This window comes from Pantherophis guttatus, chromosome 4 (genome assembly GCF_059756535.1).
Source record: "Pantherophis guttatus breed Tessera chromosome 4, ASM5975653v1, whole genome shotgun sequence".
NCBI lineage: Eukaryota > Metazoa > Chordata > Lepidosauria > Squamata > Colubridae > Pantherophis > Pantherophis guttatus.
In genome coordinates, this window is record NC_142066.1 from 154585767 (window position 1) to 154610763 (window position 24997).

At 43.2% G+C, this 24997-nt stretch overlaps 1 protein-coding gene across 3 annotated transcripts in view; it reads left to right on the forward strand.

Moving 5' to 3' along the window:
• Nucleotides 1-24997, forward strand: part of MINDY4 (MINDY lysine 48 deubiquitinase 4) — a 104495-nt gene that overhangs the window by 71421 nt on the left and 8077 nt on the right. For all 3 annotated transcript variants that reach the window (XM_087893122.1, XM_087893120.1, XM_087893121.1), the window contains exons 14-17: nucleotides 4231-4294; nucleotides 9716-9877; nucleotides 18882-19062; nucleotides 24080-24152. In XM_087893122.1, the coding sequence (XP_087749248.1) occupies nucleotides 4231-4294; nucleotides 9716-9877; nucleotides 18882-19062; nucleotides 24080-24152 (480 nt within the window). The remainder of the gene's footprint in view (nucleotides 1-4230; nucleotides 4295-9715; nucleotides 9878-18881; nucleotides 19063-24079; nucleotides 24153-24997) is intronic.

The window sequence follows — 24997 nt, forward strand, 5'->3', positions numbered from 1 at the left end:
CTTACTTTTTTCACAAGGCAAGACAAGAAACAATGGATGGAAACTCATCAAGGAGAGAAGTAACCTGGAATTAAGGAGAAACTTCTTAACAGTGAGGACAAATTAACCAGTGGAACTCCTTGCCACCAGAAGTTGTGGGTGCTCCATCCATGGAGGTTTTTAAGTAGAGACTGGACAGCAGCCCCTTATCTGAAATGGTATAAGGGTTGGACTAGGAGAACTCCAATGTCCCTTCCCAGCTCTATTCTGATCAATCGATTGATTGATTAGATAGTCACACCGAGCTTCTGCAAGTTTCTGTAGCTTGCGTGTTCCTCCATTTTCTCTATGTCTTTTCACAACAATTCCCATTGGCCCTGCTGGTCGAAAACCCTTGAGCTCCTCCTCATTCAAATGCATTGAGATCTTGGTTGGCCTCCTTTGGAAAGAGGCTCCCAAAACTTCTAGAAATGCCATTCAGTGTGCAGGTTATTGCCTCTCTAGGAAGAATGATGGGAAACACAGATGTGGCTTCTCCTCCAGTGTCTTAAGCCTCAATTTGGCGTTCCCAGAACGTTTGCAACCATGGATGGAATTAGAACTTCCTTCTATTGTCCACACTTGATGTCCCTCAGCTCCTGGCTGACGCATATTTCATCCGTGAGTTGGCTTCAAGCAAAGCCATGGGAATTCCACAGTGTCGGTCATTCAGTGAAAAAATAGCCAGTGGCCGTCCGATACTCAATAATCTCACCAACTTTCCATTTTCTTCTTCTTCCGGTAATGTTTGGGACTTGACATTCTTTGAAACAGTCCCTAATATAAATCAGCTCTTAGAATTGTTCTTTGATGATGGTGGTTTGTTAATATAAACCCTTTTTAGCGAGATCAACTCGCTTTCCACCGCCGCCGTTAAAAAGCTTTTTTTAGTCCAAATACTTCCTCAATAATGCCGAGCTTCGGTTTGGCATTCCAGGGAACAATTACAATTATTCCTTGCTTTTATTTTTAGAATCAGAGGTGTTTTGTTTTTTTTAAAGCAAGCAAAAAAAAAAAATAGTATTTGACTGTAAGATGTGATTTTTTTCCCCTCCTCTCTTTTAGTACAAATCCTAGTTAAACCTCCAATTTTAGGGGAATCCTGATATGGCCATTGGAAATGTATTCTGTGGTTTGGATTCATCTTTGAGTATAAAGGTTTAAAGATTTAATTTCTTTTTTAAAAAAAAAAATAACAAAAGGGCTTTCAGGATGCAGAGGATCAAAATGTACTGGAAGCTTTCTGTAAAGTTATTACACATAGTTCTTGAAACAGTTTGTTTAGTGATTGTTCAAAGTTACAACGGAAATTGAAAAAAAAATGACATACCATTTTTTTACATTTTCAACCATTGTTGCATCCCCCTCTGGTCACGTAATCAAAATTCAGATGCTTAGCCACTGACTCATATTAATGACAGTTGCAGTGTCGCAGGTGATGTTCTTTTCTGATCTTCTGATGAGCTGAGTCAATGGGAAACTTAACATCCGTGTTACTAGCTTAACAATTGCAGTGATTCACTTAGCAACTGTGGCAAGATAGGTTGTAAAATGGGGCAAAACTCACTTAACAAATGTCTCACTTATCAACAGAAATTTTGGGCTCAGTGGTGGTCATAAGTTGAGGACTACCTCTATTTCATTTTCTGAACATGAGCTGTTACAAGCCGAGTCAAAATAATTGGATCAGATTTCACTGAATTGTGAGAATTATTCAGAAATTTGGTGGGATTTGATATAGGACATGTGTGAATGCGCACTCAGCGCTGGTTGGGAATATCTTCATGCAATGTTTCCTGATCTTGGCAACTTTAAGACGGGTGGACTTCAACTCCCAGAATTCCCCAGCCAACATATGTTGGCTGGGGAAGTTGGAATGCATCCATTTTAAAGTTGCCAAATTTGAACAAAAGTACATTAGACAGTCTATTCCGTTAGGATCATCTCTTACCATCAGCTCTCAAAGTTGCTTTTCAAAAATCAGCTGCACATTCTTGGTTTTATTCCTTGAAAACATTTCCCTTTAAAAAAAAAAAAAAAAATTATTTATTTATTTATTTTTTAAATTTTTATACCGCCCCCTCTCCCGAAGGACTCGGGGCGGTGAACAGCCAAAATTAAAAACACACAATACAAATATTAAAATACATTAAAAAGAGATTAAATTTATCTTTGGCTTCCCCAATTTTTCATCCAAGAAGCTTCTTCAGTTATGACCGAGTGGTGGTGGATGGGAGGATTTATATTCCTTGCAGTCATCTGGTCATTAGTGCTCTCTCTGAGAGTTGTTGAGGCTTCCACTTCCACCATTCAGTCAGAACTGAAGAAGCTTCTCGGATGAGAAGAGAAACATCTTCAGGGAAGAAAGAAACCCCAAGGAAGTCCAGTTGACTTTTGAAAATGTATCCTGTAGTTTGGATTCATTTTTCTTTTTGAGTGAAAATGTTTAAATATTTATTTAATTTCTTTTTTAAAAAAAATAACAAAGGGGCTTGCAGTATGTACCTTTCGGGAAATCATGACCTGAGAACTACAATAGATACAATAGTGGCCAAAATTGTGGAAACCTTTTGGGAAAAGTGTATTTTTGAGGTTTGATGGCTAATAACACCACTTTTTTTTGAAGTTTTAAGATAATCCTATTCCACTGCTGGAATGGCCTGGGAATAGCCCAGACCTTCACCCAATTGGAAATCTATGGAGCCAACTAAAGAAACTTGTTAGTCAGAAGCGACCCAGCAATAAAACCCAGTTTATAGAAGCCATCATTCAATCTTGGTTTCACATGATAACAGCTGCAGAACTAAAAGACTTGCTTCACTCCATGGGAAGGTTACCCAACTAAATATTAACTGACATGGTGATCATTTTTTTTGTATCTCGTTTTTTTCTATGATGATCATTTTTGTATATCTCATTTTTTCTATGTGTTTTTCTTCTTTATACAGTAACTGCTATTCTAATAGCAAATCCTTCATAAAAGTTATTGCACTGCATTCTTGATTAAATTATCTTTCCATTGATATATAATTTTATGGTTTTTTTACTTCAAAAAAAAAAGTGGTGTTATTAGCTAGTTTTAGAAAATACACTTTTCCCAAAAGGTTTCCACAATTTTGACCACTACTGTACTTAACCATTAGAACATTCTTCCTGACATCCAAGCGGGGGAAAAAAATTACTTCCTTGCAATTTAAGCAGGAATTGATTGTTTGATATGATGGCAGAACTAACAGGATGCTGTTAAGAGGAATCTGCCCTCTCACAATGTAAACCCCAAATCCCTGGGATTAAATATCAGCCCAGTCAGGTAAAATAGATAGGAAACACAGCTAGGTGAACTAATTTATAATCTATAATAATCTATAATAATCTATTTCATTGCAAGGCTACATTAACAAAATCCTGGAGGTCTGATAATACAAACTTCCCTCTTCCATTTTAACTGCTCGGGATGAGACCTTCCAAGTTTTTTCCTCTCACAGTTTAATGACTGCAGGCTCCTTATCTGACTGTTTTTTCTCTGCAGCATCTCCTTCCCATGTCCCTCAAGGTCACCCACGCCTTTCATTACAGGTAGTCCTCGACTTATGACCATTCGTTTACTGACCATTCGAAGTTACAGCGGCACCGAAAAAAGGGACTTGGGGCTGTTTTTCACACTTACGACTGTTGCAGCATTCCCCGTGGTCACGTTATCAAAATCCGGTTGCTTGGTCGTGAAATGGGGCAAAACCAGGGTTGCTATTCAGCAGGTTCTGACAGGTTCTGGAGAACCAGTAGTGGAAATTTTGAGCAGTTCGGAGAACCGGCAATTACCACCTCTGGCTGGCCCCCGAGTGGGGTGGGAATGGAGATTTTGCAGTATCCTTCGCCCAGGAGTGGGGAGGGAATGGGGATTTTGCTGTATCCTTCCTCTGGAGTGGGGTGGGAATGGAGATTTTGCAATATCCTTCCCCCTGGAGTGGGGTGGGAATGGAGATTTTGCAGTATCCTTCCCTTGCCACGCCCACCAAAGCCACGCCCACAGAACCGGTATTAAAAAATTGGAATTCCACCACTGGACAAAACTTAACTTAACCGCTGTCTCGATTATCAACAGAAACGTTGACCTTCCGAGGGAGATAACCAGATTTCAAGCAGAAAAAGGAGAAAGACACACCAGTTTCGTACATTTAATTTTGATGAGGATCTTGTTTTTCTCCCCAACAGAATCCGTGGAGATGTGGATGTCACCACAAACACACTGATTGGTGCACACGGATACTGCACGCAGGTAAACAGCCGAGCAGGGACCATGAGTTGGCGGTGCAACCAAAGAACCAGTCCATCTGGAGTTGTTAGTTGTCAAGGGGTCAAGTCAAGGAAAGCTGCAATACCAGGTCCCACACGAGGATAAATTACCTGATCAGTGTCACTGATCTGGGGCTGCAGTGGCTTACGTGGTAAAATGCAGAGCCTGTGCTCCACTGAGGTCGGCGGCTCGGCGGCTCGATTTCCGTGAGCGAATAAACCGCATAGGGACAGGAAAAGAACCTCCCTCGACTTCTGACAGGCATTCAGGCGTCCCGTGGGTAAGATAACACCGCCTGAAAAAATTCTTTTCAGAGGCAGCCAGCCACTTCGGTGATCCCTGGCTAACACGTGCCACACTCAAAACCGAAAAACAGTGTCACTCTGGAAGGGTCATCAACTTGCTGAGCTCCTCTCCTAGAGGCGATTGAACTCATAGGGGCCCCATAATGCAGACTTCTCGGTGGTGGCCCCTTCTGTGGTACGTCGCTGCACATTCAATCTGCCACCTTCTTACTTTTACAGAAAGATTCAAATATGGTTGGTTTGTGACACATTTTTAGGAAGTTAAGGTATGACCTGGTTTTAATTTAATTTAATTTAATTTAATTTAATTTAATTTAATTAATTTAATTTTTAATTTTTAATTTTTAATATTATTTTATATTTTAATTTAATTTTTTTAATTTTAATTTAATTTTATTATTTTATATTTTTTCATTTTATTATTTTATTTTATATTTCATTATATTATATTTTATTATTTTATATTATATTTTATTTTATTATCTTTTATTTTATTATTTTTTATTTTATTTTATTTTCCACATTAAACATTTTACATTCCACTTTAACATTTTAGAAATAATTGAAGGTGGCAAACATTGTTTTGTTTTTTTTTTTAATTTGATTTATATGCCGCCCTTCTCCGGAGACTCAGGGCGGCTTACAATGCGCTAAGCAATAGCCTTCATCCTTTTGTATATTTATACAAAGTCAGCTTATTGCCCCCACAAACTGGGTCCTCAATTTACCTACCTTAGAAAGGATGGAAGGCTGAGTCAACCTTGAGCCTGGGGAGATTCGAACTTGCAATAATTGCAGACAGCTGTTCTTAATAACAGGGTGCTTTAGACCACTATACTACCAAGGCTCTGTATCCAACACACTTCCCTCCTCTTATTTTCCTCACAACAACCAACCTTTAAGGTGGATTAGAGACTAAGGGAGAGTGATAGGCCCAAAGTCACCCAGCCAGCTTTCTTGGCTAAGGCAAGGCAAAAGCTCTCCTAGTCTCTCCCAGTCTGTAGCCTGGTGCCTCAATCACTGGAACAAACTGGTTCTCCTTTATGTCTGTTTTCCGTTCCTTTGGATGGCTGATGAATCTGTCTTCTTTGTTCACCTAAAACAGGAGTCGGCAACCTTAAAAGCTCAAAGAGCCAGAAAGGTCCTAACCAGAACCTCCCCGTTCAATTCTGGAGCTGACTGGAAGTCCGGTTCTCTCACGATAGAGTCTCCTCCTCACACGGCGTCCTTTTTCCTCTACCTGTCCTAACGAAAGCCCTATCAATTGTGGAGCTGACTGGAAGTCCGGTTCCCTCACGATAGAGTCTCCTCCTCGCACAGCGTCCTTTTTCCTCTACCTGTCCTAACCGAAAGCCCTATCAATTGTGGAGCTGACTGGAAGTCCGGTCCCCTCACGATAGAGTCTCCTCCTCACACAGCGTCCTTTTTCCTCTACCTGTCCTAACCGAAAGCCCTATCAATTGTGGAGCTGACTGGAAGTCCGGTTCCCTCACGATAGAGTCTCCTCCTCGCACGGCGTCCTTTTTCCTCTACCTGTCCTAACCGAAAGCCCTATCAATTCTGGAGCTGACTGGAAGTCCGGTTCCCTCACGATAGAGTCTCCTCCTCACACGGCGTCCTTTTTCCTCTACCTGTCCTAACCGAAAGCCTATCAATTCTGGAGCTGACTGGAAGTCCGGTTCCCTCACGATAGAGTCTCCTCCTCACACAGCGTCCTTTTTCCTCTACCTGTCCTAACCGAAAGCCCTATCAATTCTGGAGCTGACTGGAAGTCCGGTTCCCTCACGATAGAGTCTCCTCCTCACACGGCGTCCTTTTTCCTCTACCTGTCCTAACCGAAAGCCCTATCAATTCTGGAGCTGACTGGAAGTCCGGTCCCCTCACGATAGAGTCTCCTCCTCACACAGCGTCCTTTTTCCTCTACCTGTCCTAACCGAAAGCCCTATCAATTGTGGAGCTGACTGGAAGTCCGGTTCCCTCACGATAGAGTCTCCTCCTCGCACGGCGTCCTTTTTCCTCTACCTGTCCTAACCGAAAGCCTATCAATTCTGGAGCTGACTGGCAACAGGGAGCTGCAGCAGAGGGATGAAAGAGCCACATGCGGCTCCAGAGCCGCAGGTTGCTGACCCCTGACCGAGGGCTTGTATTTTTCCCCTCCTCAATGAACTGTTGTAAGTCACAAAACAGACTGCTGTTTTGTAACTTACAACAGCTCATTGAGTGACTGTTCAGAGTAACAGGGTTGGGGGTGGGAGGCACCGTTTTACGGTGGTTCTCCTCCTTTCTCTCTGACCGGTCGCAGTCTGTGTTGACAGGGGGGCAGAGATCGACCCCGAGGCCCCTTATATGTGGGGTGCCGCAGGGATCGGTTCTCTCGCCCCTTCTGTTCAACATTTATGTAAAGCCGCTGGGCGAGATCATCCGTGGTTTCGGGGTGAAGTACCATCTGTACGCTGATGACACCCAGCTGTACATCTCCACCCCAGACCACCCCAACGATGCCCTTGAAGTGATGTCCCAGTGCCTGGAGGCCGTGCGGATCTGGATGGGGAGAAACGGGCTCAGGCTCAACCCATCCAAGACCGAGTGGCTGTGGTTTCCGACGTCCCGATATAGTCAGCTGGCGCCATCACTGGCTATTGGGGGCGAATCATTGGCCCCCACAGAAAGGGCTCGTAACTTGGGCGTCCTCCTGGACTCACGGCTGTCTTTAGAAGAGCACTTGACGGCCGTGACCGGGAGGATTTTTCATCAGGTTCGCCTGATTCGCCAGTTGCGTCCCTTTCTAGATCGGGACTCGTTACGCACAGTCACTCATGCCCTCGTCACCTCTCGTCTGGACTATTGTAATGCTCTCTACATGGGGCTCCCCTTGAGGTGCACCCGGAGGCTCCAACTGGCGCAGAGTGCGGCCGCGCGGGTGGTTATGGGAGCAACATGGAGCTTCCATGTAACACCTCTCCTGCGCGAGCTGCACTGGCTCCCGGTGGTCTTCCGGGTGCGCTTCAAGGTTCTGGTTACCACCTTTAAAGCGCTCCATGGCTTGGGACCTGGTTACTTACGGGACCGCCTACTACCATCAACAGCCTCCCACCGACCAGTACGCTCCCACAGAGAGGGGCTCCTCCAGGTGCCGTCGGCCAAACAATGTCGGCTGTCGGCCCCTAGGGGGAGAGCCTTCTCTGTGGGGGCACCGACGATCTGGAATGAGCTCCCCCCAGAGATACGGAGGATTCCGGATCTGCGCACCTTCCGCCGCGAGTTGAAGACGCTTTTGTTTCATCAAGCTGGCCTCGCCTAAATCTTCCCCCTTTTAAGTGTAAATTCTAAATTTTTAATGGATTTTAAAATATGGGTATTTTAAATTGGATATTAATTCAGCCAAATTTATTTAATTCATTTTATTCGATTTTAAATTTTGTATATTTATGTGTTTTATTTCATGGCTGTGCACCGCCCTGAGTCCCTCGGGAGTAGGGCGGTATAGAAATTCAATAAATAATAATAATAATAATAACAACGGCACTGAAAAATAGTGACTTATGACCGTTTTTCACACTTACATCCCATGGCAGCATCCCCATGATCATGTGATCAAAATTTGGATCCTCGCCAACTGGCTTATATTTATGACAGTTGCCATGTCCCGGGGGAGTCACGTGATCCCCTTTTGTGACCTTCTGATAAGGAAAGTCGATGGAGAAGACATAACAACTGTGTCACTAATTTAACCACTGCAAGGATTCACTTAGCAACTGTGGCAAGAAAAGTCGTTAAATGGGGCAAAATTCACTTAATAAATGTTTCACTTAGTAACAGAAATTTTGGGGTCGGTTGTGATCATAAGTCAAGGACTACCTGTAATTCCACTTTCATTTTAATTTCTTCTATGCTTTTCTTCCATTTTATCATCCAGGATCTGGTCTTGGTGCATTCACCCCTTGCAATCAATCAATCAATCAATCAATCAATCAATCAGTCTGTCCCATATTCATAACTTCTCATCACTCTTCTGTCTTTCACTCATCAACAATTACATCAATCATGCCTTTAGATGTATTTTGATTTATTTGTCATGTGAACAGAAACAGAAATAGACAGATCTTTTTTTTCTTTCAAAAGAATAATTCCAATGAATTAAAAACGTTGTCAAAAAGACAACATAAAGTTAATTAAAAAGGAAAAGGGAGGGAGAGAGGAGGGAAAGGGGAGAAGAAAAAGAAAAGAAGAGAAAAGTAAAAAATGAGAAAGAGGAAGAGAAGAAATTTGTGGATTTGCACGTCGGGTGGATTATGGGAAGAAGGTGCTTGTAACTTTTAGGAAATATAGGATCACTAAGGTGGTTTTTTGTATCTGCTGTGATTAAAGTTGGATGTCGCTACTTTTAATATTTCTTTTCTCAAGTGAACGTTAGAAATACTCAACTTCAGACATATTCACCAAACATTCCCTGTTCATCCACCACGGGGCAAAATTCACTTAACAACTGTCTCACTTAGCAAACAGAAATTTGGGACTTAAATGTGATCATACGTCAAGGACTACTACCCGTATTGTCATCTATGACAGATAGTCCTCGACTTACAGCCACAATTGAGCCCAACATTTCCGTTGGTAAACGAGACATATGTTAAGTGAGTTTTGCCCAATTTTATGGCCTTCCTTGCCACAGTGGTTAAATGAATCGCTGAATGTAACATGGTTGTTAAGTGAATCAGGCTTTCCCATTTACTTGGCTTGTCAGAAGGTCACAAAAAAAGGGGCTCACATGACCCCGGGATATGGCAACCGTCATAAACTTGAGTCAGTTTCCAAGCGTCTGAATTTTGATCCCTTCCCATGGGGATGCTGCAATGGTTGTAAGTGTGGAAAAACAGTAATAAGTCACATTTTTCACTGCCGCTGTAACTTTGAACGGTCATTAAACGAACTGCTGTAAGTGGAGGACTACCTGTAATTAAGCTATACCAAAAACTGGAAGAACGTTTCTCCTTTTACCTAAATTCATTTCAGGGAAAGGCTGATTTGGAGTTAAATGAGCCTATCTCAGTCCGTTCAGTGCCTAATCCATCCACTTGTTTTCTTCTCCTGAAACTAGGAACTGGTCAACTTGCTACTGACCGGCAAGGCCGTATCCAATGTCTTCAACGATGTGATGGAGCTGGACTCAGGAAACGGCAACATCACTATCCTGAAAGGCATCAGTGGCCGTAGCGACCTGGGCTTGCTGTCGCTCTTTGAGCATTACGACGTCTGCCAGGTATGGGGAAGACTTGTGGAAAAGTTGGTGTTAACGCCGCCCTTTGTCTGAAACATTGTGAAGTGTTGGTACAGCTTTTTAAGGCCTCTGTTAAGACCAAACTTGGAATACTGCAACCAGTTTTGGTCGCCACGATGTAAAAAAGAGTCTAGAAAGAGTGCAGAGAAGAGCAAGAAAGAAGATTAGGGGACTGGAGGTTAAAACATATGAAGAACCTATGAAGAGCCAGCCGTGTGCAGCAGCTGCCAAAAAAGCCAACACAATCCTGGGCTGCATAAACAGAGAGATAGAATCAAGATCACGTGAAGTGTTAATACCACTTTATAAGGCCTTGGGAAGGCCACACTTGGAATATGGCATTCAGTTTTGGTCGCCACGATGTAAAAAAGATGTGGAGACTCTAGGAAGAGTGCAGAGAAGAGCAACAAAGAAGATTAGGGGACTGGAGGCTAAAACATGAAGATCGGTTGCAGGAACTGGGTATGTCTAGTTTAATGAAGAGAAGGACTAGGGGAGACATGATAGCAGTCTTCCAATATTTGAGGGGCTTCCACAAAGAAGAAGGAGTCAAGCTATTCTCCAAAGCTCCTGAAGTCAGGAGAAGCAGCAACGGATGGAAACTAATCAAGGAGAGAAGCAACCTAGAACTAAGGAGAAATTTCCTAACAATGAGAACAACTAACCAGTGGAAAAGTTGCTTCCAGAAGTTGTGTGTACTCCAACACTGAAAGTTTTTCAGATGAGATTGGACAACCATTTGTCTGAAATGGTATAGGATCATGATGGTGAACCTACAGCACCCTCTCTGTGGGCACGTGTGCCATCGCCTCAGTTCAGCTCCGGCGCCCTTGTGCGTGCGCCTCCAGGTGGCCGGCTGGTCTTCGGGTCTCTGCTGCGGGGGGTGGAGGGCGGGGCATGTGTGTGGGGACATACGCACATGGGGGAGGAGGCGTGCGTGCCCATGCATGGGAGCGGGGCGCATTGACGGGAGCCGTGCGCAAATTGCATTCGGGGGAATTGGGTGCATGCATGTACATTCGGGCGCACGGGTGCACATGTGCGCATGTTTTGGGCATTCGATCCAGAAAAGGTTAGCCATCTCTGGTATAGGGTTTCCTGACTGAGCAAGGGGTTGGACTAGAAGACCTCCCAGGACCCTTCCAACTCTCTTATTCTGTTATCCCAAGCTAATCAATCCATCAAGTAACTCATGAGGAGGACTTTGTTTGAGTTGAGCTAACAAGATTTTGGTTGTCGCTGAAGTCAAACACAAACATTTGCTCTTTCGGCCTATACCTCTCTGTGTCCTTTGCCTTGTTCTCTACGCCAGTTTTCTCCTTAATTCCATTTCAACCAACTAATCCTTTTTTCCTAATACAGCTAATCCTCGATTTAACAACCATAACTGGGCCCAAAATTTCTGTTGCTAATCCAGACACTTGTTAATGAGTTTTGCCTCATTTTACGACCTTTCCTGACACAGGTTGCTAAGAAAATCACTGCAGTTGTTCAGTTGGTAACATGGTTGTTAAGTGAATCTGGCTTCCCTGTTGACTTTGCTTGTCAGAAGGTTGCAAAAGAAGATCACGTGATCCCAGGACGCCGCAACCGTCATAAATATGAGCCAGGTGGTTAGCATTTGAATTTTGATCACGTGACCATGGAGATGGTGCAGCGGTCGTAAGTGTGGAAAAAATGGTCATGTCACTTTTTTTAGTGCTTGTTGTAGCTTCGAACAATCACTTAATGAATTGTTGTAAGTCGAAGACTTACCGTGTTTCCCTGAAAATGAGACCCTGTCTTATATTTTTTTGAACCCTGAAATAAGCGCTTGGCCTTACTGCCATGCGCTCAAAAGCCCGATTGGACTTATTATCAGGGGATGTCTTAGTTTGGGGAAAACAGGGTACCTATAAATTGCAAAATTGGAATCTGAATAGTTCCCAACTCAATTCTCGGCCTCGGTACCTTGAAGATGTGTGGACTTCCATTCCCAGAATTCTCCAGCCGGCTTTGCTGAGAATTCTGGGAATTGAAATCCACACATCTTCAAGTTGCCAAAGTTGAGAAACATGGATTTTGAAAACTTGAGTCTTCAAGGAATTGTTTTTGCCAGTCATTCCAGTTTCTTCCTCTTACTAAATGAGAACTTTATAATCAATTAAAAGATTATTTAACTGAAAACATGCCAATATTCCTAATAGGGCTTAGTTTGAAATGTACCACTGTACACAGAAGAGATAACAAAATAAAATAAAATAAAAAATTAAGGGGGTTTGCCTGTATTTTGATGGGTTTTGAAGTGAGGGAGGACAACTTCATTTACTGGAGAAGCATGAAAAAAAATCTCAGAAATACCCTTTTTGAGCTGTTTTGTGTTGATGTTGGCACGGCCGGAATCCAAGGTGCAATCCAATCCCTTGCAATTATCCACCCAAAAATGCAGACATTCCTGTTGTCCGAAGCTAAAAGAGATTAAATCCCCAGAGAAATAGAACTGCAGGTTCTAGAAAGTGAAAACTCCTGAGGTCCAAGAAGTGAATCATTTTACTTCTCCACTTTCTGTGCTTCTCATTTTGTGCAAAACTAGGCGGCCTCCGTAATGCTCTTTTTAATAAAAAATAATACTTTTTATTTTACCTTACTTTACTCTTTACTTTTCCCCTTTACTTTATATGCACTTTACATTTTTCCTTTAATCTTTGCTCTTTGCTTTACTCTTTGTTTTACTTTATACTTTGCTTTTTACTCTTTACTTCTTACTTTACTTTGCATTTTTACTTTATTCTTTATTCTTTACTTTTACTTTGCTTTTTACTTTACTCTTTATTTTACTCTTTATGAGCCGTGGTGGTGCAGTGGTTAGTCAGTAGTGGGTTTCAAAAAAATTCTGTGGGTGTGGCTTGGTGGGCGTGGCTTGGTGAGCGTGGCAGGGGAAGGATACTGTAAAATCTCCATTCCCTCCCCACTCCAGGGGAAAGTTACTGCAAAATCCCCATTTCCTCACGATCAGCTGGGACTTGGAAGGCAGAGAATAGATGGGGATGGGGCCAGTCATTTTTACTACCGGTTCTCCGAACTACTCAAAATTTCCGCTACCGGTTCTCCAGAACTGGTCAGAACCTGCTGAAACCCCACCTCTGGTTAGAGTGCAGTACTGCAGGCTACTTCTGCTGATCACCGGCTACCAGCAGTTTGGCAGTTCGAATCTCTCCAGGCTCAAGGCTGACTCAGCCTTCCATCCTTCCAAGGTCGGTAAAATGAGGACCCGGATTGTTGGGGGCCATAGGCTGACTCTGTAAACCGCTTAGAGAGGGCTGTAAAAGCACTATGAAGCGTTATATAAGTCTAAGTGCTTTTGCTCTTGCTTTAAATCTTACTTTACTTTGCTTTTTTTTACTTTACTCTTTACTTTTACTTCGTACTTTCCTTTTTACTTTCCTGTTTATATTACTCTTTATTTTACTTTACCTTTTACTCTTTACATTATCCTTTCCTTTACTCTTTATGTTATTTTTTACTTTACTCTTTGCTGAATATTTACTTTTTACTTTACTTTATACTTTACACTTAACTTTACTCTAGTACGTTTTGTCCTGCCATGATCTGATTTCCGTCCGTATTCCTATTTTTCCCTCTTCTTAACACCTGACACACCCTTCGCTCTCTGGATCCTCTCTCCTAGAATTGTAACCCTTTGAGGATCAAAATTAATGTCGGTTTTAGGGCCGTTTCCTCTAAACCCCCCCCCCCTTCACCCCCACCCAAAAAACTCAAGAAGCCAGCTGGGAAATACTAAGAATTGAAGTCCAAACATCTTAAAGTGGCTGATGTTGAGAAACACAGGTGTAAACCAATACTGCTATGGCAAACACCTCTGTTCTTACAATGATTAGTTTCACCGAACAGCACTTACTTCTCTGGCAAAAGCAGATAATGGGATCTATTCTTTTGTTGACTAAAGAAAGCGCTTTTCAAGTTTTGTTGGTTTTTTTCCCCTCTTGGCTCCATTACAACTGTCACAACTGCTGCTATTTTTATAAAATGACTCACAAAGCAGAGGTAGGTTTCAGCAGGTTCTGACCAGTTCTGGAGAACCGGTAGCGGAAATTTTGAGTAGTTCGGAGAACCGGTAGTAAAAATGACTGGCCCCCGCCCCCATCTATTCTCTGCCTCCCAAGTCCCAGCTGATGGGGAGGGAATGGGGATTTTACAGTATTCTTCCCCTGCCAAGCCCACCAAGCCATGCCCACCAAGCCATGCCACGCCTACCGAGCCACGCCCACCAAGCCACACCCACGGAACCGGTAGTAAAAAAATTTGAAACCCACCACTGCCACAAAAGCAAAAATCCAGCTCAGCATTACTGTTTTTGATGGCGAAGTCCAGGCTTCTGGATCATTGCATCTGAGGTCTTGGGCCAAAAGTTTGCCTTCGTATAGGTTACTCCTCAATTTAACAGCTCTTCGTTTATGGCCGAGCAAAGCTATACCATCACCAGGGAAAAGTGACCTACAACCAATTTTCACATGACCGTTTTTTTAAAAATTTATTTTTAATTTAATTTATATGCCGCCCTTCTCCGGAGACTCAGGGCGGCTTACAATGCGTTAAGCAATAGCCTTCAAACTTTTGTATATTTTATACAAAGTCAGCTTATTGCCCCCACAAACTGGGTCCTCATTTCACCTACCTTAGAAAGGATGGAAGGCTGAGTCAACCTTGAGCCTTGGCGAGATTCGAACCTGCAGTAATTGCAGGCAGCTGAATGTTAATAACAGGCTATTAGTCTGCTGCTCCACCAGGCTCTTTTCGTTGCAGCATCCCCATGGTCATGTGATCAGAATTCGGACGCTTGGCAACTGACTCATATTTATGACGGTCGCAGTGCCCCCCAGGGTGACGTGATCCCCTTTTGCAACCTTCTGATAAGCAAAGTCAATAGGGAAGCCAGATTCGCTTACCAACCATGTTAGTAATTTAACAACTACAGTGATTCACTTAACAAATACCTGACTTAGCAACATACCTTTTGGGCTTAATTGTGGTCGTAAGTCAAGGACTACTTGCATTATATCACATCCACCCAAGAATAATTCCCTTGCATTTTTCCCCCTTCAAAGAATACTACACTGTGTGTCTGTGTGTGTTTGTGTGTGTGTGTGTGTGTGTGTGTGCTTCTGGGTGCGTGTAATCTTCAGTTGCCCCAAATTTGAGGTGTGGCCTTTCCAAAACCTACTTCCATATTTAATTGGTAATTTTGGCTCTCTCCACACTTCGCTGAGTACCACTGTGATCCATGGAAATGTAATCCATCCATCCATCAATCAATGGATGTGATCAAGAGGGAACGTTTATTAAAAATACACTGGTAAGAATGTGCACCATCAAGTCATTGTCAACTGTTAACCACCACATAGATGCATCTTCTCCAGGAGAAACTGTTCTCGGCTTGGTTCTTCAGGTCTTCCAATGGTTGCCCCATCACCACTGTAACTGAATCTACCCACCTTCCTACTGGTCATCCCCTTTTTCTCTTTCCTTCCATCTTTCCCAGTATTATTAACTCCTCAAGAAATATTTTCCCAGTAACGTGGACTTCTTAAAGAAGATGGGACTTTGCATTGATTGATTGGTGAATAGCTATCATCGTGGACCTTTAGTGACCAGACAGACTGACCTTCTCAAGATGATCTGTCTCCAACCTGGTCCTTCAGGTCTTCCAATGGTTGTCTCATCTCCACTGTAACTGAGTCCATCCACCTTCTGCTGGTCTTCCTCATCTCTTTCCTTCCATATTTTCCTCCCTAATGGACTTTACAAGGGAGCTGAGCAATTGATTGATTGATTGTGTATCTTAAAGTCAATGTTGACTTTTAGTGACCATCTCCAGGAGAATTTGACCACAAACTGATCCTTCAGCACTTCCAGTGGACCTTCCATCACTTCCATAATGGAGTCCATCTGGCTTGCTGCTGGTTGTCCTCTTCTTGTCTTCCTCCCACCTTTTCCACCATTGTGGTCTTCCCTCAGAGTGAACTTTATGTTGAATGATTACGTGCCATCCAGTCGGTGATGAGTCCAACGTAGATCGATCTTCCACATGACAATCTGTCTTGGTCCTTCAAGACTTCCAATGATGCACTCACTGCCACTGTAACTGAGTCTGGTTGTCCTCTTTTGCTGGTTGTCCTCTTCTTGTCTTTCTTTCCATCTTTCCCAGCATTATGGACTTCTCAAGGAAGATGGGTCTTTGCATTGATTGATGGATGATGATCCATGATTGTTGATGTGTTGACAGTTGATGACTAGATAGACTGACCTTCTCCAGGATGATCCTGTGGTGATGGTGAATAGCCATCATCGTGGACCTTTAGTGACCAGACAGACTGACCTTCTCAAGATGATCTGTCTCCAACCCGGCCTTCAGGTCTTCCAATGGTGCCCCCATCACCACAATAACTGAGTCCATCTACCTTCTTTTACGCATCTTCTTCTTCTCTTTCCTTCCATATTTCCCAGATTCAGAGCCTTCTTTAAGTTGAATAACAGAACACACGGACCTGAACATATAACCATTTGTTCAATGACCGTTCAAAATTACAACAGCACTGGAAAAAGTGACTTATGACCAGTTCTCACACTTACGACTGTTGCTATATCTCCACAGTTACACGATCCAACTTCAGGTGCTTGGCAACAGAACATGTATTTATGATTGTTTCAGGCATCCTGATATCCTGAGAATGTCATTTGCAAGTTTTCTAGTCAAGCAAGGTCACGGGGAAAGCCAGATTCGCTTAACAACCACCTGATTTATTTAATGACTCGCTTAACTACCATGGCAAAAAGGGTCGTGAAATGGGATACAACTCGCTTAATAACTGCCTTGCTTAGCAATGGAAACGTTTGGCTCAATTGTGGACATAAGTTGAGGACTCACCTGTAAAGACTTCCTGGAGGAAGATTTAGATGCTTGCAAGTGGTCCATAATATAACATAATTATCCAACTTACTTGGACAAAACTACTGGTTGACGGATTTCGGAATGGTGGCTGCACTATTTAATCCGTGTTTGGCATGATCTCACTGTGCAACCTCACTCCTTTCCAAGGATCTTCTGGAGAACCCACAACTTCCGGAGGCAAGTCCTGTTCCACTGGTTAATTGTTCTCACTTGTCAGGAAATTTCTCTTTACTTCTAAGTTGTTTCCCTCCCTAATTAGTTTCTGTTAATAATTGCTCAGAGGCACTGAACAATTGCTTGGATTAAGGCGACCTCTTTGGCTGCTTGGAGATGCTCCTATAACTGTAAAAAGAAATTGGGCAGAAATATATACGTTGCCATCAATGTGTGAAAACCTCCAGTGTTGGAGCATTCACAACTTCTGGAGGCAAGTTCTTCCACTGATTAATTGTTCTCACTGTCAGGAAGTTTCTCCTTAGTTCTAGGTTGCTTCTCTCCTTGATGAGTTTCCACCCGTTGCTTCTTGTCCTTCTACCCTCAGGTGCTTTGGAGAATAGCTTGACTCCCTCTTCTTTGGGGCAGCCCCTTGAACATTGGAAGGCTCCCATCATGTCATGCTAGTCTTTCTTTTCATGAAACTAGATCTACCCAATTCCTGCAACCTTTCATCGTATATTTCGTGGGAAACCTGCTCTCGGAGATGGAAACTTCTTTAAAATTTTGGGCAGCGTCGGTGGCTTCACTCCAAAAAAATACCCCAGTGTGTTTCTAATTGGACATCAAAAGAGACTCTGAGGTTGGAGCATAAGGGAACCATGTTTGCTTTGCAAAGTGCTACCATATGCCGGCGCTTAGAAAGGAAATCCGTCCGATTTTATCTTCCCCAGCTGAACGGGCCCTTTTGTTACCCTTTGGAGAGCATCGCTCTAAACTGGGATCCCTCTTCGCAGTTCAAGAATTTGTGCAACCCAGCCAACAAAGAGAATAACTGGGGAGAGTCAAACAATGGCTTTTAAAATAGAGAAAATAGTTTATCTTGAGGATGTGTTTCTCAACTTTGGGGGGACTTTAAAGATCTGTCTGTGGAGATCCTCAGTCCACCTACGGTGGTCCCAAAGTTGCTTTTTTCTCAAGAGGCAACTGAACTTTCTGGTTTTTTCTTTTGAAGACATTTCACTTCCCATCCCAGAAGCTCCTTCAGCTCTGACTGGATGGAGGGGAATAGAAAGATTTATACTCCTTGCAGACAAAGATGGTCATTTGCATCCTTTTAGAGCAGTGTTTCTCAACCTTGGAAGCTTGAAGATGGATGGACTTCAACTCCCAGAATCTGGGAGTTGAAGTCCACCCATCTTCAAGCTACCAAGGTTGAGAAACACTGTTTTAGAGAGTCGTTGAGGCCACCTGGAGAGATTTATCTGTGTCCTCAGAGTCACCTGAGTGGTGCAAATGAGTGTGGAGCCTTCTTGGAGCTGCTGAAAGGACTTGTGTTGTAGACTGGAGATAGACAATGTTGTATCCCTCCCCACCTCTGTTGAGAGAGGGCTGTTCAGTTTTGACACCAATGGCCTCTTTGATCCCTCTTTCAAAAAACCAGCAGTCCTCTCTGTCCAAAATGTGGACTTTGCTGCAGTGGTGAAATCCAAATCTTTTTACTACCGGTTCTGTGGGCGTGGCTTGGTGGGTGTGGCAGGGGAAGGATACTGCAAAATCCCCATTCCCTCCCCACTTCTGGGGCAAGGATATTGCAAAATCCCCATTCGCTCCCCACTCTGGGGCCAGCCAGAGGTTGCATTTGCTGATTCTCCGAACTACTCAAAATTTCCGCCACCGGTTCTCCAGAACCTACTGGATTTCACCCCTGCTTTGCTGTCTTCAAAAGAGTGGTCTGTGTCTTTTAAATGCATTTGGACTGATGAATCTTGTCCTGATGGTTTCATTCTCCTGCACCTTTGGGACAACCGTGACCTGAATGATTGAGAATCTCCGCAGACATTTTAAATAAAGGCACTTTTTCCTTCTTCTTGTTTTGCTCAGGTGGGCTGTTATCTCAAGACCCCCAGGTTTCCCATTTGGGTGGTGTGCAGCGAGAGTCACTTCAGCGTCCTCTTCTGCTTGCGAAAGGATTTGCTGGGAGACTGGAGGACGGAACGCCGGTTTGATCTGTATTATTACGATGGTTTAGCCAATCAGCAAGAGGAGATCCGTCTAACCATCGGTAGGGGGATCGAAAATCTTTCACAAAATATGAACAAGGTTCAGGGAGTGGCGGACGTATGACCAGTATAGTCTTCCCTGGTTCTTGGCAGGTCATAATTCATCATTTTCCTCAACCTTTCCTTCATTAGCAGCACAACTTGCAGACTTTTCAGATTTCATCAGGGGTGGGTTCTAAATTTTTTTACTACCGGTTCTGTGGGTGTGGCTTATTTTGTGGGCGTGGCTTGATGGTCATGTGACAATTATTTAGGATTTAGCAGAGGTATCATATCGTCACCGCTACCGGCTTGGGAGAACCGGGCCGAACCGCGAGGAACCCGCCACTGGATTTCATCCGTGCTAGTTAGGAATTCTGGAAGTTGTGGTTTCAACAGATATTACTCATATGGATAAAAGAAAATATTTGTAGCTCAGGACTGAACTGTGGGTTCCATGCTTGAGGGATTTCAGGCAGACATTTCATTACCAAGCTAGGTAATATCATCAGTGCTACAGAGGAGGAGGAGGAGGAGAAAGAGGGAGGAGGAAAGGAGAAGAGAAGAGGGAAGGAGGAGGAGAACTGTGAGATCCCTGGTGGTAGGTTTTTTTTCCAGACAGTGTCCCAGCTAGAGGTAAAGGAACAATCTAGAGATTAATATTGGTCAAGAAGCAAGAAGTAAACAATACCCTAAGAATCACCAAGAAAGAAATATTCCCACCAACACTGAGAGGCAACTCACTGGTATATAAACATAGAGCAGATGCCACTCCCTTCTAGCACTGATGATGTTATCTAATTGGGTCATGAAATGTCTACAGGAAAACAAACAAGCTCAGAGAGCACCAAGGACCCCACAGTCCTCCTCTCTGCAAACCTCCCTCCCTTCCAGCATTGATAAAGTTACTTAGTTGGGTCATGAAATGCTCCTCCTCCTCCTCCTCCCCTTCCTTCCTTCCTTCCTTCCTTCCTTCCTTCCTTCCTTCCTTCCTTCCTTCCTTCTTTCCTTTCCTTTCCTTTCCTTTCCTTTCCTTTCCTTTCCTTTCCTTTCCTTTCCTTTCCTCCTCCTCCTCCTCCTCTCCCTTGCAGCATTGATGATATTACCTAGTTGGGTCATGAAATGTCTGCAAGAAAACCACTGAACTAATAAAGCACCAAGGACCTCACACTTCTACTGATAGGAAGGCATTTAATTAACATTTTTTCCAGAGGCTTTAGACAGAGAAATGATTTTACCTACTTTCTTGCTCTTCTCCTTAGCCAGTTTATTTCTGCACTAACTTTTTAAGTGTAAACTACCCAGAGTTGTTTAGAGTACCTTCTACATTTCATTAATCATAATTAATAAATCTTCACTTTTTGAAGATCTCTCCCAGGGACAGTTATGAAAACAAGACTGCAGTTTACCAGAATTACAGGTCATTCCAGGTAAAATATTTTGGGGGAGGGCAAAATCCAGTTATGCTGCGATCTGCACATTTATCTAGAACATTCGGCCTTTGGCTGAAATGCCAGGGGCATTTTTCCAAACCAAATGAAGAAAAAGGAGCGAGCCAAAAAAAATAAATAACAATAATAACATCCCAACAAGTCTAATTTCATTTCATCCTTTTACTTCAGTCAAATCACTGCATACCTGCCTACCTAAATGTGATCAGCCAGCATAGCCAAGGAAATCCTAACCTGTATTTTATGCCCAAAGGAAATTGGTATTGTATCTGTGAGGGTGTGTATGTGTGTACAGGTAATCCTCGACCTACGACCACGATTGAGGCCAGAATTTCTAGTTGCTAAGTAAGACATATGTTATGTAAATTTGCCCTATTTTATGACTTTTCCTGCTACAATTGTTAAGTGAATCTCTCTCTGTATCTATCTTCTCTGTTTCTTTCTGTTTGTTTCTCTCTATCTCTTTATCAACTCTCTCTCTCTCTCTCTCTCTCTATCTATCTATCTATCTATCTTGTCTGTCTGTCTGTGTCTGTCTGTCTGTCTGTCTGTCTGTCTATCATCTCTCTCGCTTTCTCTCTCCCCCTCTCCCTCTCTTTCTCATCTCTGTATCTATTCTGTTTCTTTCTGTCTCTCTGCCTCTCTCTCTCTATCATCTTTCTCTGTGTCTGTCTGTCTGTCTGTCTATCTGTCTATCTGTCTATCTGTCTATCTATCTATCTATCTATCTATCTATCTATCTATCTATCTATTCTCACCTATATCTAGCATCTATTAGTCATTTAACATTTTATATCTCTATATCTATCTATCTATCTATCTATCTATCTATCTATCTATCTATCTATCTATCTTGTCTGTCTGTCTCTGTCTGTCTGTTTGTCTCTCTCTCTATCTGTCTATCATCTCTTCTCTCTCTCGTTTCTCCCCCTCTCCCTCTCTTTCTCATCTCTGTATCTATTCTGTTTCTTTCTGTCTCTCTGCCTCTCTCTCTCTATCATCTTTCTCTGTATCTATCTGTCTGTCTGTCTGTCTGTCTATCTATCTATCTATCTATCTATCTATCTATCTATCATTTCTTCTCTGTTTCTCTCTCTCCCACTCCCTCTCCCCCCTCTCTCTCCCCCCTGTCTATGTATAATAGTCAAATATGAGTGTCAACAGGTGGAAGTTATCAATATAGCTAGTTCTCAATTTATAACTATTCATTTAGTGACTATTTGAAATTACAATAACACTGGAAAAAAGGACTTTTTCACACCTGCGACCGTTGCAGCCTCCCTGTTATCACGTGATCAAAATTTGGATGCTTGGCAACTGTTTCATACCTATGACAGTTGTAGTGTCCCAGGGTCACGTGATCTCCTTTTGTGACCGCCTGACAAGCAAAGTCCGTGAGAGAAGCCAGATTCACTTAACAAACGTGTTGCTAACTTAATCAACTGCAATGGTTCACTTTAACAAACTGAGGCAAGAAAGGTCGTGAAATAGAGCAAAGCTCATTTAACAAATATCTCCCTTAAGAGAAATTTTTAGCTCAGTTGTGGTTGTAAATTGAGGACTATCCGTACAGTTGGGACCAATTTAATTTATAGTTAAGGTGATGTGGTTGTTAAGTGAGGCATCGCGCAGTTTTACCAGCTTCTTTTTAACCACCGTTGTTAAGTGGATCACCAGAGTCATTAAGCAAGACACTGCGTGATCACAACAGGTGAATTTCCTCCTGACTTCCTCAGTGAATTAACCCCGCTGGGTTAGGGTCGCAAATGCCATTCTCATGTGACCACACCAGTGATGGATTGCCCTAGGTTCGGACCGGTTCACAAGAACCGGTAGTAAAACCAGAGGGAGACTCCGCCCACTAAGCCGGACATCATCATAGGTTATCTGCGCTCGCGGGTGCGATGCGAACCGGTAGTAAAGGTAAGTAGAACCCACCCTGGACCACACAATTCTGCAATCCCGTCGTAAAAGTGAATTTGTTGCCAAGAACCCAGATGGCAATCACGTGACCGCGGGAACTCAGGAAAGTCAATGGGGTGGGGTGAGGAAGGGAGAAGCTGGATTCATTTAAAGACCAGGCAATTAATTCACTGAACAACTGCAGTGGCTTGCTTAACCACCGTGGCAAAAAAAAAAAAAAAAAAAAAAAAAGAGGTCATAAAATGGAGCCCCGGAGTCTCCTTACAGCGGAGAGGGGGGCGGCGTCATGAACATTTAATAAATAAATAAAACGAATGAAATCGAGCTGGACTCACTCCCCACCATTACTTTGATTAGCAGTGGAAGTTCTGCTAAGCCCAATTTGTAAGCCACGGTTGTTAACTCGAGGACTTAACGGAAATAAAAGGAAAACGGCAAGCTATTATTATTTTTTTTTTTTAAATAAATGTCCATTTCAGTAAATTTCAGGCAGTTTCATTTTTGTTATTTTTTTAAGCCTCCGCTGTCCATTAGCTCGCAATTCCAAACAGGCAAGTAGTATTTGAAAAACTTTTATCCAAATCAAATCGCATTTATAGTGCGGGACGCCATCCGTCTCTCTTGCCCGTTTTTCCTCTGTGACTCTGCGGTCAGGTGCCCCTGTTTTTTCTCCTGTTTATTTCTCACCTCCGCGGTATAATTGCAGAGCTGTGGAGTCTGACATTTCCGTCTTCCTTGCGTCCCCGTTAGCCTGTTGTCATCCTTGGCAGGTTGAAATTTTTGTTTTCACAGGACGCCCACAGATTTAACCATGTCGTCTGTTTCCCGCCCCCTCCCCAAACCTCCTGGTAGACGGGTGCATAACTTGTTTTGAAAGAAATGGGGTGGAATTTGCTATTTTGCTGCTGCAATTCGCACTCGTTCTTCTTGGGTTTGGGGCAACCTTCGGGCCAGAAGTTGCATCCATCTTCTCCCGGCTTCTCCTGATCTTCAAAAGATGCTTTCTTGGCCGAACTCAGCCAAGTTATGCGTAACCCTGAGGATTGGGAGGGGAGACAGAGAAGCTGAAGTAACGAAAAGTACAGGAAGCCCTCATTTAATAACCGCTTAGTGACTGTTCAAAGTTACGACAGACTACAGGTAGTCCTCGACTTAGCAACAGTTCGTTCGGTGACCGTTGAAAGTTATGACGACGCTGAAAAAGTGTCGTATGAAAAAGGTGACTTATGACCAGGGGTGAAATCCAGCAGGTTCTGAAAGGTTCTGGAGAACCCGTAGCGGAAATTTTGAGCAGTTCGGAGAACCAGCAAATATCACCTCTGACTGGCCCCAGAGTGGGGCGGGAATGGAGATTTTGCAATATCCTTCTCCCAGGAGCGGGGAGGGAATGGGGATTATGCAGTAGCCTTCCCCTGCCACGCCCACCAAGCCACACCCACCAAGCCACACTACGCCCACCAAGCCACGCCCACTGAATCGGTAGTAAAAAAAATTTGGATTTCGCCACCGCTGTATATCTATCCATATTCATAACCGCTGATAGGCCAGTCGTTGTCTCTGTTTCCTCTAAATGAGGGTTGGTGAATTCCGCCATCTGTCTCTCCATCTCGTTTCCGGCAGATGAGCCAAAATGATTGATGGCAATGACCTTCTTTGTTCTCCACAGACACCTCACAGCTTTATGTGGAAAACCCAGAGAACGACCTCGTTTCCCCTCTGGAGCATTGCATTCGGACGAAGTAAGTGCCAGCCCCACCCCCCTCCGGTTTAGCTTAACAGAACAACAGAGTTGGAAGGGACACTGGAGGTCATCTAGTCCACTCCAACCCCTGCTAAAGCAGGAGGCCCGATACCAATTCAGACAAATGACTGTCCAGTCACTTCTTAAAAACCTCCAGTGATGGAGTTCCCACAACTTCTGGAGGCAACTTCTGTCTCACCGGTTAATCGTCCTCATTGTCAGGAAATTCTTATTTCTAGGTTGCTTCTCTCCTTGATTAGTTTCTATCCATTGCTTCTTGTCCTGCCTTCAGGTGCTTTGGGGAATAAGTTGACTCCTTCTTCTTTGTGACAAGACTTCAAATATTGGAAGACCACTATCGTGTGTCATTCCTAGTCCTTCTCTTAGTTAGAGTAGACATATTTAATTTAATTTAATTTAATTAATTCAATTTATATGCCACCCCTCTCCGAAGCTCAGGGCGGCTCACAATACTCACATTTGAGTATTCAGTTGAGTATTCATTGAGTAATACTCAGGGCGGCTCACATTTAAAAAAATCATTATAAAAAACATTTAAAAATTATCTTAAGTTCCCTCAATCGTTCATCGTATGTTTTAGCCTCCAGTCCCCTAATCATCTTTGCTGCTCTTCTCTGCCCCTCTTCTTTGTTCTTTGCGTGAGTAATTTCATTATGTGTTTGTGTGTGTTTGCGTATTCCATGCCCTTATGCAGAATTTCTGTTCTACTCTGTAGCCTACTACAGGTAGTCCTTGACTTATAACAGTTCATTTAGTTACGTCGTAAAATGGGGCAAAATTCATTTTACAAATGTCCCCCCCCTTAGCAACAGAAATTTTGGG